Source organism: Schistocerca cancellata, chromosome 4 (genome assembly GCF_023864275.1).
Source record: "Schistocerca cancellata isolate TAMUIC-IGC-003103 chromosome 4, iqSchCanc2.1, whole genome shotgun sequence".
Classification (NCBI taxonomy): Eukaryota; Metazoa; Arthropoda; class Insecta; order Orthoptera; family Acrididae; genus Schistocerca; species Schistocerca cancellata.
The window spans coordinates 137,607,667-137,625,349 of NC_064629.1; the positions used below are offsets into that span (position 1 = coordinate 137,607,667).

General features: G+C 39.1%; 1 protein-coding gene across 1 annotated transcript in view; it reads left to right on the plus strand.

The window, feature by feature from the left end:
• The window catches only part of LOC126183437 (run domain Beclin-1-interacting and cysteine-rich domain-containing protein), a 152,813-nt gene that overhangs the window by 106,788 nt on the left and 28,342 nt on the right, over positions 1-17,683 (plus strand). The window contains exon 7 of the mRNA XM_049925424.1: positions 6,079-6,249. Within this exon, the coding sequence (XP_049781381.1) occupies positions 6,079-6,249 (171 nt within the window). The remainder of the gene's footprint in view (positions 1-6,078; positions 6,250-17,683) is intronic.

Genomic DNA, 17,683 nt, shown 5'->3' on the forward strand with positions numbered 1-17,683 from the left:
GAAAAGAGAAAACCAGTAATAAGAAAAGAAGTGGAAGCTGAAAAGTGGAAGGAATATATAGAGAGGCTGTACAATGGGAACGAAGGGAATATTATAGACAATGAAGAGGAAGTAGATGAAGGTGAGATGGGAGATGTGATACTGTGAACAGAAGTTGGTAGAGCGCTGACAAACCTAACCCAAAACAAGGTCCCTGGAGTAGATGAAGTTCCCTCAGAACTGCTGACATCCTTGGAAGAACTAGCCATGACTAAACTATTATACCTGGTGTGCAAGATATATGAAACAGGTGAAATACCCTCAGAATTCAAGAAGAATGTAATAATTCCAGTTTCAAAGATATCAGATGCTGGTAGGTGTGAATATTACAGGACTATCACTTTAATAAGTCATGGTTGCAAAATACTGACACAAGTTATTTACAGCAGAATGGAAGAAGTGGTAGAAGCTGACCTCAGGGAAGATCAGTTTGTGTTCCAGAGAAATGTTGGAACATGTGAGGCAATACTGACCCTAAGACTTATCTTAGAAGGCAAGTTAAGGAGAGCCAAACCTACATTTATAGCATTTGTAGATTTGGAAAAACATTTTGACAATGTTAGCCAGAATACACGCTTTAAATTTCTGAAGGTAGCAGGAGTAAAATGTAGGAAACAAAAGTTTATTTACAACTCATAAAGAAACTGGAAGGCAGTTGTAAGAGTCAAAGGACATGAAAGGGAAGCAGTGGTTGAGAAAGGAATTTTTCAGTCTTTACACTGAGCAAGCTGTAAAGAAGAGCAAGGAGAAATTTGGGAAGGGCTTTAAAGGGAGAAGAAATAAAAACTTTGTGTTTTGTCAATGACATCATTGTAATTCTGAATTCTGTCAGAGAAAGCAAAGGACTTGGAAGTGCTGTTGAATTGAATGGACAGTGTCTTGAAAGGAGGATATAAGATGAACATTTAAAAAAAAGAGGTAATGAAATGTAGTTGAGCTGGTGGAATAAGGTTAGGAAACAAGGCACTGAAAGAAGTAGATAAATTTTGTTGTTTTGATGCTTTCCCTTGGATTCTGTGGTGCGGCCCACAAAGAGAGCATCACTTGCAACGCCACCTGTTTGGTAGCACACAGAGAGCAGGCCGTGACAAGATATACAAGTTCACCATAAATGCCAGGCCAAAACACAGCTTGGTACATGAGAACCTCGAATGTCCCTGTTGTAGGAGCTGAAGTACATTCTGCCATAGGGTGGTTGGGATCAGAACTCTAGGCAACAGCCTCTCTGTAGCTAAGAGAACAACACCACCAAACACTGGAAGGCGGTGACGGAGTGCAAAATAGTTATGCAAAGGATCAGAAGCCTTTCCTAGGAATCATGTCCAGCCAACCATTCTGAATATGAACAATATGACTCAAAACCAAGTCAGCAATGACAGCGTTCCCTTGCACTGTATGTTGCACCTCAACATCTAAGTGAAAACAGAGGAGTTCATCCTGATGAAAAGTAGGATCAGGCCCTATCAGAAGCCAGGACTGTTCATCCTCAGAGGCATGTTGCATGGTAGGCCGAAAACTTTCATAGTTTTAGTGAGACAAAGCAGAATGAGTGAACAACAAAACTGGGGAATTGTGGTCAGTAAAGAGGTGAAATTTTTTGAGGATATAGACTAAAGCAAGTGCTTCCTTTCCAGCTTGGGAGTAGCGCTACTGAGTGGAGCTGAGCATTTTTTATGCATAAGCTATCGGATGTTCGGAAACATCCTTACCCCGATATGCGAGAACAGCCCCAAGGCCATACTGAGAAGTGTCTGTTGCCAAAATGAGGTGGTGGCCAGGATGGAAAGTAACCAAATAAGGCTCAAAATGTAATTTAGATTTCAAAAGTGTGGACGCACACTCGCAGGCCAGCATACGCTGAAAAGAAAAGTTCTGGTGGAGCAGCTCATGGAGGGAATCAGCAGATGCTGCCATACCTAGAATAAATTTGTGATAGTACAATTTTATGTAAAAATTCATGAAGTTCTTGACATTTGTAGGGCAAGGCAGAGTTGTGACCGCAACAACATGATGACATAAATCCCGAGAAACCTCAAATCCAAAATACACTATGGATGGCTGAAAAAAGTGTGACTTGGCCAAGTTGCATTTCAACCTTGCAGTACATAAGACTGTGAACAAGGTGCTTAAGTTACGTGAATGCTCTCCTGTGGAAGGAACCGTCAGTATGGTGTGATCGAGATAGTCGATACAGCCTGGAACAGACATCGACAGTAGTTACAAAAAACGCCAAAAAATCGCTGGGGCACTAGGCATATCAAACAGGCGGCACTGACATTGGTGCAACCCAAAGGGCATGTTAATCACAAAGAGCCATTTAGTATCCCCGACCAATGTAACCTGTAAATAGGCTTCAGTTAAATCAGTTTTGAAGAAGAACTGGCCCCCAGTGAGTTTAGCCAATCATGTGGATGGGGCAAAGAGTAGGTATCAATGATAGATTGAGCATTAGCTGAAACTTTAAAGTCGCCTCAGAGCCAAAACTGACCAGTCAGGTTTCTACCAATTCCTTTAAAGCTAATAAATTTCAGATTGTTGATTGTGGAAGTCTATCATGTGGCCTTCCAAAAACTGAAATAGCATTTATGGCACTTGTCTCATCAGGCTCTTGCCTTTGCCTTGTCTTTTTCAAAAAATCAAAAATGAATATTGTCAATACACAGAATTCTAAGGCAGAACCATCAGATGGATATAATAAAAGGGTTTGAGTATGAGTCAGTCATATCACAGAACTTAAGAACAGTTCTTTCTAAGAAAAGAAATAAGATATGATTTGAGTGAATGTAAATGGTAGATGTGTCAAGTTCGTGGAAAAAAAAGGCTCAGAAGCAATGCAATGTGCCTCAAGTTGTAGCTGGATTTCATCATAAGTTTCCAGGGCATACAAAAGATAAGAATTTTTTAAAGACAGTGTGATTTTATCAATATGTTTACCTCATAAACATTGTACATAGAAGTGTTATTCATTGTATTATAAAAGTCTGTGCCAAAATTAGGGGCTGAGGGGTGCCTGTTCTTCTTTTCCTACTGAGCCAATTGATTCACACAACACTTCTCTTGTATGTAATAGAACCGAACTGTGGTTAACAGAGAGAGAAAAGTGAAACTTAAAAAATAAGAGTCATCTTCTGTTCATTCTCTCAGCATGCCTCAAAGGATCATTCCAAAATTTGACTGTGTGTGCACTGACACTTTACAGCAAGGAGGGTTGTGTGCCTGGGAAGCTGCATGTGAAATTACCATGTTCCACAGCAGTATCACTTGAAAATTTGACCACTATTCTGAGAGAGAAAACATTGAAGATTTTCTTAATATTTGTCACCACAGTCAACAAAACCAGATGATTTATATATTTATTTATTTATCAGCTATTAGATGTAATTAATTGATGTGTAAAGTGAGGCATCTTTTGATATGAGCATTGTATCTTCCATAAATGAATATTTTGATTACTGGAAGTTTGACATAAGTGAAAAGAAAGAAAGAAGTTTAACAGAAAAATTGTACAATGTTCATCAAGAACAGGAATAGGCCCAGTACTCTTCCCTGTGGTTTCCCTATTTGATCTTCTTCGTGCCTGAGAATTATTTCTTACTACTTACATCTAATATTTCTACTTTCAGGCAACTGTCTGTCAAATAATATGTAGTCAGTTTGTGCGCATTGCCTCAAACCCTTAAAACTGTACACTTTCTATATGTATCTCATGATTTGTTTATAAATGCCATAACAGTCTCTGAACACAAGTACTTGTTTATTCAATTACTGGCTTTGATCATTTTGATGGTCTTCAGTTTGATCTAAATACATAAATGTGCATATGTTATTAAAAAAAAAGTGCATAATCGTAGGCTATCAATGGTAAGAAGCAGTGTCATAATATATATAGACTGGAAAGTTGGCAAAACATATCTGTCTCCATGAAGTTGACAGTGAAAGCAATTAAAGTAGTACATTGTCATGTGGATTAAAATCGTGACAAAATAATAACCACATATGTCCCGTAATGTCAGATCATCACTTTCACACTGTGCTTGTAACACAGGTGCAGACAGATGAGAGGTTGTGGCCTCTAGGTGTTGTAGGCTGAATACAGTTGTATTGTAGGCTGAATACAGTATGCAGTGGTGTAACACCACTGTAATGTCTGCATACAACTGCACTGCTAGACTGAATACATAAAATGCAATTAACAGCTGGAGATATAATATGAGCCAATGGGGAAATATTAGTTTAACTTCTGAAGGTTAGGTACAAATAAATGATTGCCTGTATGCAGTACAGTTAAGTTAATAGCAACTTGTCAAACAATAAAAAAGTCGTGGACATTGCAGGCGTACCAAAAGCAAATCTGAGGAACCATTAGTGGCAAGGGGCCAAGAGACAATGAAAATAGACAGACTGAGGAATAAGGCTCCAAGGCTAAACAAAAGTATGATAATGAACTATTATTAAAATTATAATCGATAGTGTCTAGAAGTAGTCTGTAGCATGTACAATACACAAATAAGTGAATTGAGAGCAGCATATCAAAATATGTATTGTACGTATTACAGACTACTTCTAGGTATTATCTGTTATAATTTTAACAATAGTTCATCATCATACTTTTGTTTAACCTTGGACCTTTTATTAATTTTATTCCTCAGTCTAATCGTTTTCATTATCTCTTGGCCCTTTGCTGCCAGGGGTTACTCAGGTTTGGTTTTGGTATGCCTACTGTACTCGTGACATTTTTATCATTTGTCTTAACTGTACTGCACATGGCACATACATTTATTTACAGCAACCCCTCACAAGTGACAATGCCACTTACGGCTACATATTTCAATTGCTTCATCTGTCAACTTCATAGAGGCAGGTATTATGTTTTACCAATATTCCAATCTTTGTGTATTACGACACTGCTGATTATGGTTGATAGCCTACCAATAAGCACAATTTTTTATAACATATTTATATTTCTGTATTTAGATCAATCTGAAGATTATAAAAACAATCAAAACCAGTAACTGAATAAGCAAATTCTTGTACTCAGTGACTGTCGTGTCATTTACAAACATTTTGCAACATTAGAATGCTGTCAGCTTTACAGTGACTATGTCACTCCTCATTGATATCTCAAGATTAACTAAATCAAAAGCTTTTGACAGCTCACAAAATATCCCAGTTGTTGATTTTTCCATGTCAAATGCCTCTGTAACATTGTCAACAAGTTTTTGATTATGATCACTACCTGTCAATTACGGTTTGTAGGTACCGTGAGAAGAATTAAAATTAACTCCATACTTCTTTTGGGGGACGACTGGAAGGACTTTATTGATGTGAACAGTAGGTAACCTCCTCCATATGATCAAATTGGCCTCTAAACGCCCTTTAAGAACAAACCCCTCCACTCTAGTCTCTGAAGGAGGTGGGCAACAAAATATCTTGAATGGAACTTGGATCAAAAGTGTTGGTTTCTCTTCACCAACAAGTGCAGATGGTAATAACAGAAGTGTATGGTTGTGGCTAGATACCAATTCACAATACCCGTGGGTCATCAGGGACTTGAGTCAAGGTCAATATTATGTCAGATGCCTTTCACTGCCATCAAGGCTAATTTGCAGTGTCAGAAAAGGATCCTCCAATCCAGGTACGGCTCCTGGTTTCCATACTAGGGAAGGCTGTGAAATTTATAAGTTGCAATTAATCCAGCAACATCAGAAAATGATCACTGATTCAGGTGTAACTTGTAGTTTCCATACAAGGGAGGGCTGTAACATTTATCAATTGGATCTAATCTAGACCTTGGGTATGCTACTGATGAGTCCATCATCAACACCAAGATTTCAAGGGGCAGATGGGGGGCAATATCACTTTGTAGCTAAAATTGTGTATTCTGTATCTTGGTTCTATTTCTTAATCAACTACGAAATAAAACAAAGATTTTTTTTTAGTCAGGCGTACTTTTACATATTGTGATAATATTATATACTGGCAAAAAAGTGTTTCTCTCAATTTGGCTGTTTGCGTTCTAAAACATTTTCTGCTTTTCAGGATCTCTTTCAAATTCCATCAGGTTCTCTTGCACAATTACTGCAGCGTGTTGTTTCATTTGGGCGACAGCATGTTTTAAACTGCTGGCTTTGCAGTCAGAAAGGATTCATCTGTGAAGTCTGTAATAATCCCAAAGTAATATACCCATTTGATGTGGACTCAACATATCAGGCAAGTAGTTATATTAGTTATACATTGATTTTTTAACAGTTTTGCTCAGTATTTTGCTTTGAACAGCTTTATAGAGAACTTAAGCTCATTTCTTTCAGTATATATGCTAGCTTTACAGCTGTTATATTTTATATTATTTGTAAAACATAGAGGAAACTGTAATGCCGATACAAATTAGTCTTTGAATTAAAGTAATAATAATTTGTAACATGTATTTGCATGCAAGAATGGACATTATCAGGAGCCTGAACTTCGATCGCTCACAGGTTGTCAACACAAGAATTGCCAGGTAACAAGTGATGCCAGTTTCCTGAAAACCTCTGTCAATTTCCAGCAGCCAGTTGTTTTTAACTCTCATTGAGATGGCAAGACATGAATTGTTTTCGTCAGCTTATTGTTATTCATTCTGAGAATGTGCCCACAAAATTTTAATCATATTTACATGAAATCGAAGACATTTTCTCAATATGCTGTATAATTTCTGAAATTACCTTTTCCTCCAAATTCCTCCTAAGCAGACTGAGCCAAAAATTTTTCCCTATAATTTTTCTTCCTTGATTTTCTCTGTTTTGAATTAGTGATTTGCCTCAAATTACCTAAAATATAATGTTTTCAGTTAATTTAATGTTTCAGAATAATGATTTCTTTTGTTACATCTATTCAAGGTGATTGTGTAGGGTTTTAGTAATAAGGAGACAGTTTCTTTGTTACTTTGCAACTTAATCCTAAAGGTGAGGCAATTTCCCCTAGGTATCTGAATTTAGGTACATGAGACATTTTTCCAAATTTAGTTACCAAATGTTGTTCCTTCCATTTACTGAGTGTTTATATATGAGGCTAATCCCAAAAGTAAGGTCTCCTATTTTTTTTATAAGTACAGAACTGTGTTTGTGTGGCAGTTGATCGCACTGTTATTGAAGAGTGCTTCACGTGCTGTGTGTAAACATGAGCACGCCGCACTGAGGCGCTCAGTCTTGGCTTGGCAGCCATTGAGAATGGAGCTCCCATTGGATGTTACCGCCAAGTGTGAATTGCACACAGTTATTCGGTTTTTAAACGTAAAGGGCACTGTGCCAATTGAAATCCATCACCAATTGACGGAAATGTATGGTGAGTCGTGCATGAATGTCAAAAATGTTTGTAAGTGGTGTAGAGAGTTTGCAGCTGGTTGGACCGAAATTCACGACGAACAAAGGAGCGGGAGACCGTCAGTTTCTAAGGAGACAGTGTTGAAGGTTGAGCAAAGCATGCATGAAGATCGGCAGATCACCCTGGATGATCTCTGCACGTTGGTTCCTGAGGTTTCTCAAAGCACCGATGACAGAATTTTAACGGAATCATTGAACCACCAGAAGGTGTACGCAAGATGGGTGCCACGCATGCTGACTGAGGACCACATGCGGCAACGAGTTGATGCTTCCCGCGCATTTCTTCACCACCTTGCAGCCGAACAGGACAACTTTCTGGACTCAATTGTCATGGGTGACGAAACCTGGGCATACCACTTTACACCTGAGACCAAGCAACAATCATGCCAGTGGTGGCATCCTTCTTCAAACAAACACAGTCTGCCAGTAAAGTCATGACAACCATTTTTTGGGATCAGAAAGGGGTATTGTTGGTCGACTTTATGCCCACTGGGACCACAATTTATGCTGACAGGTACTGTGAGACTCAAACGGGCAATTCAGAACTGAAGAAGAGGAATGTTGAGCAAGGGCGTACACATTCTCCATGACAACGCTCACCCACACATCGCTCGGCAAACCGTTGCTCTCTTGCAACAGTTTCAGTGGAACATAATCACCCATCCACCCTATAGTCCTGACTAGGCGCCCAGTGACTATCACCTGTTCCCCAAGTTAAAAGAACATTTGGCCGGAAAGCGCGTCAGCTCCGATGACGAGGTGAAAGAAGAGGCTCATAACTTTCTAAACAGCATGGCGGTGAGGTGGTATAACATGGGCATACAAAAACTGCCACAGCGTTTACAAAAATGAATCGACAGAAATGGTGATTATGTCGAAAAATAGCTAAATGTTCAAGCTGTAAACTGATGTAAACCATTGTAGAAATAAACAGGTCTATGTACTTATAAAAAAATAGGAGACCTTACTTTTGGGATTACCCTCGTATTACATAAAGTTACAGCCTCAGCAAAGACATCTTTAAGTTAATCAGAGAACCGACTCATGAAGATAACATCTTAGATATGCTGGTGACAAGCAGACTCAAACTTTTCAACTCAATTAGTGTAAAACAGGTATAAAAAGGAATACAAAGAAAGCGTAGAAGATCTTTATGCTTAGCAAGAGTGACAAACAGATTTCAGATTACTTGAGTGGTCAGCTTGGAAATTTAATCTCCAGCCCTCACAGTGTTGAGTATCTATGGACATAGTTCAAGAGCATTGTATGTTTTTCTTTAGACAAGTATATGCCAAACAAAATTGTGAGGGATGGAAAAGACCCACCGTGCTGGAAAGCTGTCATGAAAGCAAAGAGTGCCAAAACCTAACAGACAAGCAAAAACTAAATGAAGCCAAAATTAGTGTAAGCAAGACTATGCTTGAATCGTTCAATGAATTGGAAAGTAAAATTCTACTGATTTGACAGAAAATCCTAAGAAGTTTTGGTGTTATGTTAAATCAGTAAACCGATTGACACCACTGTCCAGATACTCTGTGGCCTAGTGACATTGAAGTGTAGGATGAAGTATTAAATCTCTTTTTCCAAAACTGTTTTGCAGAAGAAGATTATACTGTTGTTCCTCCTTTAAATTGTTGCACAAGTGACAAAATGACAGATATGGAAATGAAGTAACCATGGGGTAAAAATGCAACTTAAATCACTCAACAGAGGAAAGTCCATTGGCCTGATTAGATATCATCTTGATTCTGCATGGAGTATGCAGTAATGTACAGTAGGTCTCTAGTGGAGCAAAGTGTTCCTAATGTTTGGAAAAAGGCATAGGTCATTCTCATTTTCAATAAGGGACATCGAATAGACACACAAAACTGTAGGCCTTTATCTCTGATGACAGTCTGTTGTAGAATTTGGGAATATGTCTTAATACTCGTGTATTATGACTTCTCTGGAGATTGAAAATCTCCTCTGTAGGAATCAACATGGGTTCTGAAAACAATGATCATGTGAAATCCAGCTCACACTGTTCATCCACAAGACCTAGAAAGCAGTAGATACATGCACCCAGATAGACTCCATTTTCTTTTGCTTCAGGAAGGCATTTGATACAGTTTTGCACTGCCACCTAATAAACAAAATAAGAGTGTATGGAATATCAGAGCAACTGTACGATTGGATTGGAGAGTTTCTAGCAAAAAGAACACAGCAATTTCATTCTGAACAGAGAGACGTCTTCACCAAGGGAGTGTTATAGGACCATTACTTTTCACAATATACAAGGTGTTAAAAAAAGTGTTGAATATTTTGATAAGTGGTAGTAACCATCAAAACAAGAAAAAAATTTCAGTAAACATGGGTCGAGAAATGCATACCTTCTGAGATCTGTACACTCGTCCATTGTGGCTAGAGGTGTTAGGTTGTGAATATGTCTGCCTCCATTACAGACAAGGTAAACATCAAGGAAACAAATACTGTGTGGGTACAGAGGTTGCCTCAGTTATCTGTCAGCAGGGTTCACTATAGTACATGTCTCATTATATTGATGACATATTCTAGTGTACACATCAGTCTTAGCATTGGGTAGTCTATAGGCAGTTGAGTTTTGTTGTAGGTAATTTAGTTTCAGTCTTGTTAGTGTGCATTATTGTGCAGTAAAATACTTGCAATGCTGGGTATGTAATGTAGTGCTGTATCTATACTTACAAAAATGGCATAATTGTTATGTTTACTGTTATTGTGATGCCTGTACTGTTCTGTAGACGAATGGTCAGTCATTTTATTTTCCTGTACACATGTTAGCAATGGAAGCATATTACCCCACAAGTGATGTGGGGATTATGATTTTCTGCTATGGGCCAACAGATGGAAGTAGCCTCTGAGTCCATGCCTTCTACACAGAAAAATATCCATGTCACATGTGTACCATCCAATAAAATGTTCGGCCACCTTTTTCAGCATCTTAAGGACATAGGTTCTCTAGGATCCCACAGGGCGAACTGTGGATGGCCTTGGTCAGTCACATACCTCAGAGCAACATAAGGCATGAGCCATCTCTTGTCTGGGCAGTACTACATGAATAATTGCTGGACCCATACCATGTTCAGTGCATCCAGGCCAGATCATCACCATAGCAGATTGCAGTTCCATCAATGGCTCCTTTCTGTCACAGATTTTATTTACCGATGAGGTGGGGTGCACAAGAGATGATATTTCGAACATTCATAACAAGCAAGTGTGGACTGATGGAAATCCCTATGCAGTTGCAGAAAGAGGGCATCAACATAGTTTCTACATCAACATAGTTTCTACATCAACATATGGATGATAAATTACTGGGACCTACCACAAATATTAAATGGGGTTCACTGTCACCAATTGCTTACTAACATGCTTCCTAAGTTGTTGGAGGATGTGCCTTGTCAGCAAGGCTATATGTATGGTTTATGCATAATGGTGTGCCAGCACATTTCCTTCACAGTGCACATGAGCATCTGACACTGATGTTTCAGGACCATTGAATTGGCCGGGGAGGCCCCCACACTTTGGTCTCCCTGTTCCCAAGACTTCAGTTCCCTAGATTTTTGGTTATGTGGATACTTGAAGGCATTAGTCTACACCGCCCCAGTCAGTGATATCCAGACGCTACAGGATCACATCTTTAATGCATGTTAGCACTTACAACAACCACCATTTGTATTTCAAAGAGTGTGTGATTCCTTACGGCAAAGGGCAGAGGGGTTCATTGCCATGGACATACATCATGTTGAACACTTGCTGCAGCAAGTGTCATGAATGGATATCAGGTTGAAGCTCTCCTGTGAACAAGTATACAGATCTCAGAAAGTATGCATTTCCAGACCCATGTTTATTGTACTTTTTTGTCCTGGTTTTGGTGTGTAATACCACCTCCCAAAATATTCAACACAATGTTTTATCACCTTGTATATAAATGACCTAGTAGATAACTTCGGAAGTTCCATGAGGCTTCATGTGGATGATGCTGTTGTATACAGAGAAGTCACAACACTAGAAAATTGTATCAAAATGTAAGAAGAGCTGCAGAGGAGTGACACTTTGTACAGGAAGTGGCACTTGACCCTCAACATAAACAAATAGATAGAAATGCCCTTTATTGTATGATTACATGATTGCAGAACAGTCACTGGAAGCAGTTACTTCCAAAAAAATATTTAGGAGAATGTGTACAGAGTGATTTGAAGTGGAACGACCACATAAAATTAATCACCGGTAAGACAGATGCCAGGCTTGATTCATTGGAGCAGTCTTCAGGAAATGTAGTCCATCAACAAAGGAAGTGGCTTACAAACACTCGTTCAACTAATACTTGCATGTTGCTCATCAGTCTGGGATCCGTACCAGACAGGATTGGAAGAGGAAATAGAGAAGATCCAAAGAAGGGCAGCATGTTTCATTGAAGGTTCATTTAGCAATTGTGAAAGAACCGTGGAGATTCTCATCCAACACCAGTGGCAGACACTGCAAGAGAGGCATTCTGCATCACAGTATGGTCTGCTGTTAAAGTTTTGAGAGTGTATGTTCTTAGAAGAGTCAACTAGTGTATTGCTTCCTACTATGTTAATCTTGCAAAGAGACCATGAAAAGAAAATTGAGAGATCTGAGACTACACACAGACTTACCAGCAATAATTCTTCCCATGAACCATACGCAACTGGAACAGGAAAAGGGGAAAGTGACAATGGTACACAAAGTATGTTCCACCACACACAGTAAGGTGGATTGCAGAGGACAGATGTAGTTGCTGAGGGAATGAGATTAGGAAATGAGGCACTAAAGGTACTAGATGAGTTTTGCTACTTGGGCAGTAAAATAACTGATAATGGCTGAAGTAGAAAGGATATAAAATGCAGACTGGCAATAACAAGAACAGCATTTCTGAAAAAGAGGAATATGTTAACATCTAATATACATTTAAGTGTTGGGAAGTCTTTTCTGAAGATATTTGTCTGGAGTTTAGCCTAATACAGAAGTGAAACGTGAACAGTAAGCATTTCAGACAAGAAGAGAATAGAAGCTTTTGAAATGTGGTGCTGTCGAAGAATGCTGAAGATTGGATGGGTGATTTGAGTAACAAAAAAGGAGGCACTGAACTGAATAGAGAAAAAAATGAAGTTTTTGGGTCAACTTGACTAAAAGGAGGAGTTGGTTGATATGACACATTGTAAGGCATCAGGGAATAATCAGTTTGATAATCGATGGAAATGTGGAGCATAAAAATTGTAGAAATATCAAGGATTGAATACATTAAACAGGTTCAAATAAACATATGTTGCAGCAGTTATATAGAGATGAAGAGACTTGCACAGGGTGGACTAGCTTGGAGAACTGCACCAAACCAGTCTTCAGGGGTTAGAGGCACCATGTCACTCATTGCGCGACCCCTCCTGCCAGAGGTTCGAGTCCTCCCTCAGGCATGGGTGCGTGTGTTGTTCTTAGCATAAGTTAGTTTAAGTAGTGTGTAAGTCTAGGAACCGATGACCTCAGCAGTTTGGTCTCATAGTAATTCACACACATTTAAACATTTTTGAGGACCACAACAACAACAATTAAAAAGACATGTAGAGGAAGCATTGAGCAGCAGACAGGTACATTTAAAAGTAGGCTGTTGGAAAAGCTATCAGACCAAGTCCTTCGTCAAATGTAGACACATGTTCACTCATGCACAAGTCACACACACACTGTCACTGTCACCTCCGGGCACTGAACACCGACTTAGTAAGCAATCTCGGTTGAGGTGGATAGTGGGCATACAGAAGAGATGTGAAACGGTGAGGGGGAGGGATAGCAAGGGAGGTTGGACAGAGATGCTGCAGTACTGCCTGTGTGAGTGTGCAGGGATATGGAGGGGACATGATGGTGGGCTGCCACTAAGTACAGCATCTGGAGGCTGTGTTTTAGTGGGAGGACAGACAGAGAAGAGGAAAGGACTATGCGGGTGCACTGGTGGATGAGGGGGGAGGGTAGAAGGCATGTGTGAGGCTGTAGTGGAAGCAGAGCAGGGAATAGAAACAAGTGGAGGACAGGGACTAGCAAAGATTGAAGCCAGAGGGATTATGAGAGAGTTGCAGGGAAAGTTCCCAGTTGCGCAATTCAAAAAAGAAGGTGTTGGTGGAAAGTACCCAGGTGGCACAGACTGTGAAGCAGTCATTGAAGTCAAGTATACTGTGTTGAACTGCGTGCTCAGCAACTGGGTGGTCCAGCTGTCTTTTGGGTACATTCTGGTGATGAGCCTTCAGGCAGACAGCTTGTTAGTGGTCATGCCCATGTAGAATGCCACACAGTGATTACATATAAGTTGGTAGACCACAAGGTTGCTTTCACAGGTGCCCCTGCCTTTGATGAGGTAGGAAATGTTTGTGACAGGATTGGAGTTGGTAGTAGTGGGAAGATGTATGGGACAGGGATATGAGCCATAGGGCAAGACGTATGGACCCCGGGTGGAATAGGGATGGACAAGGATGTTGCATAGGTTGTGAGGGTGGCAGAATACATTTGTGGGAGAGATGGGAAGTATATTTGTCATTTTTGGGTATGATGAGAGATAGCTGAAATCCTGGTGTAGAACATCATTCAGATGCTCCAATCCTGTGTGGTGCCAAGTAGAGACCAGAAATGAGATCTGTATTCTCACTTTAAACTCACCAATGGGTGTCACCATATGCATGGAGACTAAACTCGACACTCGCTACCACTGCTCAGTTAACTGAGAACTCGTCACTTGAGCTTGTTGTTGGGTACAAGTGGACTGTACAAGTGTAGAAAGGGGAGTGAGTACACAAGTTCCTAAGTGTAACCACAGACTTGTGGCATTGTCACTACATACACAACAGTTGGGCATGACGATTATCTATGGCATAATCCGTATCACATCAGGCAGGGGGGTTACCTTCATAGTCTCAGATGTTATTGCATTTAGCATATGTTAAAATTCAGGTGTAAGTAAGAAATACATATTTTTTTTGTTTTCTCCAAACAAATTCCTGCCCCAAGATGACACTGCGAACACCATCTCAAAAGTGCTAATTTCGGAAAAAATTTTAAAACACTGTAGCTCTGTAACAGTTCTAGATATTTTGTTAGAGTTTTTTTTTTATTTGAAAGACAATTGCTTTATGATTACAATGGTATCCTCCATTTGGACATATCTGTCAAAGTCCTTTTGAATTATTTTTTTTTTTTTATAATTTACAGATTTTTTTTTCCTAAAAATTCCAATCCAGAAAAGTTAGATTTTTTTCTGTTGTACTATATTCTCTGTAAAGGAGAGCCTCCACTTTTAAGTTGGACAGGTCTTATTCCAAAATATATATATATTTACTTTCAAGGGTAATGTATATCTTCACTGAAGTTGTTTCTTACTAATTTCTTTGTTACAGTGTTTATTTCTATTGTGTTTGTTGCAGTTATTTCTTATCAGTTTCTTTGTTGCAGTTATTTCTTTTCACTTTCATTGTTGCAGATATTCTTACACTTCATTGTAGTTTCTATGTAGTGGTTGTTCATTGCAGGTTTCTGTGTTGTTCAGTGCTAATTTGTTTACTGAAGGCGGTTCGAAGAAATCTGAGACCATCCAGTGAGTTCTGTGTTTTCATGAGGAATTTTCCAATTGACACAGTTGCAGTGTGTTTTGTGAAAAGGACTGTTTGAAAAGTCTCCTGACTGGGGCCATGGGAGAGTGAAGTGTGCTGACTATTTGCATATCCATAAAAGAGTGCTATAAAAGACAGACAAAAAAACAGACTTTGTTCAGGTTGGGAATAAGTTTTCTCATTTGAAGATTCTGTTTCAAAGTGAAGATGTTTCTAGTGACGACTCTTTGTGTTCTAAATGTTTTGACAAAATAACAACAATTATAATATCTGAACAAGGTGAAGCCTCCCATGGTGCAGATGATGAAGATTTTGCGTCAGTAGAGGAAGACGCAAATAACCTGAATCAATCAACTACAGTGGTAGGTTTGGTCCTGTTAAGAAACTGTGGTCATTGAAGTCGAGTCATAAGCTCTATGCCTCAAGGAAGCGCAGAGAAATTGCTAAACCTGTAGATTAATACACTACAGCAAAACTGACCACACTCTTCAAAGTAGAAATTTCGTCTTCAGAAAAAATGAACCAAAGCACCCTTGCATCTCTTTCCAGGAATTTTTCACAAATATCAATTCAGCTGTTGAATATTGTGCATCCTACAGTGAAAAGGTGCAAGTTTTAACTATTATTCCAGAGAAATTTTCAAAGAAAACAATTTTGAACCACATTCCATCAGTATCAAAGTACATGGGAGACAAATCAAGAAATGTGAGGTCTGTAAAAGGAGTCTTTGGAAGATCAGATCCCTATTATGGTCACCTTGTCGAAGCAGCTCAAGTTCAAATAGTGCAGTCATTTTATCTGGAAGATAAATGGGACTCTTCTCACCAGAGTGCCAACAAAAAAAGACACTATAACTGTAAAAGTTGAAGGTCAGAAAGTTGTGAAAGTGAAGAGGTACATGACTTGCAATATTAAAGAAACTTTTGCAATTTATAAGAGCAACTATATAACTTTACATATTGGAAGATCAAAATTTTATGCGCTATGTCCTAAGTGGGTAGTTCCACACCCACCTACAGATGTCTGTTTACATATGTACTGTGCAAATTTTGAACTTTGTATGGTAACTTTGAAGAACTTACTGGAGCGCATCACATATGACACCTTGGTTGGGCGTGTGAAGTCATTACTGGTCTGTGACGTAAAGCAAGAGACTTGTTTGTTTCAAGAATGTGGTGACTGCCCTGGAAAGGGAGGACTGTCTTTACAGAAACTTGGCCTGGAAGACGTAGCAGATAACTCTGTAGAAATTACGTATGCAACATTGGAGGAAAATAAACTAATTAAGAAAACTGTTGCCTTTGACAGTTTCATTGATGAACGTGGTAAATTTCCAGTGAAAGCAGTACCACACCAGCATGTGAAGAAATTGCAATAACAACACATTGCAGAAGTGAAAGGCTGTGCACAGGCTGAAGAACTATGTTTAGTGCTTCACTGTGATTTTGCTGAGAACTGGTCTGTAATTCTCTCACAAGAAATACAAGGGTATCATTGGAGTAATGACCAGGTATCAATTTTTACAGGAGTGACATATTTTCAAAACAAGACCACAAGTGTTGCAGTTATAAGTGATGACACAGGACATGACTCAGTACATGCTTTGCTAGCAATGCACAAAATTCTTCAACTGCAAACAGGGGCAGAGGAGATCATCATCATTTCTGATGGTGCTCCTAGTCATTTTAAAAATCGCTACCAGCTGTTTGAATTGAGTAAGTCACTTGTGTCAACTGACTGCGTATACAGTGCTACTGGTCACAGGAAGGGGCCTTGTGATGGTGTACGAGGCCTGCTGAAGCACCGTGCTACAAAACATAATCTTCCCAGGCCAAATACAGCTGTGATTCAGAATGCTAAGGATTTTACGAGAGTTGTGAAATCTTACACATCCACAGCCCTCATTCTCTTGTCCAAAGAGGGAATCAAAGAATTCCATGAGCAGAAAAAGAAGAATGGTCCAAACAAACTACTCCTGTGAAAGGAATTCAGAAGATACATTTTTGGACTCAAAGTGATGGGTGAACTCATATTGCACATACTTTAAAGAGCAAGAAGGAAGAAATTTTGTTCATTTTGCCAACACCTCAGAAACAGCAGGGTAACATTCAGATTCACAACTTGAGAAGGGGGCTGTTTGTGCTGTATGTGTATGACTATGATTGGTGGATTGCAGAGGTTATAGACACCAGTTATGAGTTAAATAAAATTGTAGTGAACTTTATGCTACAACATGGATCAGCTGCTGGATATAGGTTTCCAGCTGAAGGACAGCAACACTGCCATCAGTGCTCACTTCCTCTTCACATTGTTTAGAAGATTGTATGTGCTCCATTTCCTATTGATTCAACAGAAAGGCATCACTATATATCAAAGGAAGATATTGAAGCAGTGGAACACATTTTTAGTTCATTGACTGGCTAATTTCAGTACAAAACAGAGTGCACAGAAGTTGTATAAATTGAAAACTTTAAGTCCTTGGACCTTTCACACACATTTTGGAACCATTTAAAATGCTTGAAAAATGAGTCTCTTACTCATCTTTCAAAACTAAAATTATGTTAAACAAGACTAGGTTTTGATTTTTATGAACCTGTTATGTGATAATAAAACAGGCTTTATGTATGACAAAAATTTGAATTGTTCATTAAACATGTTCAA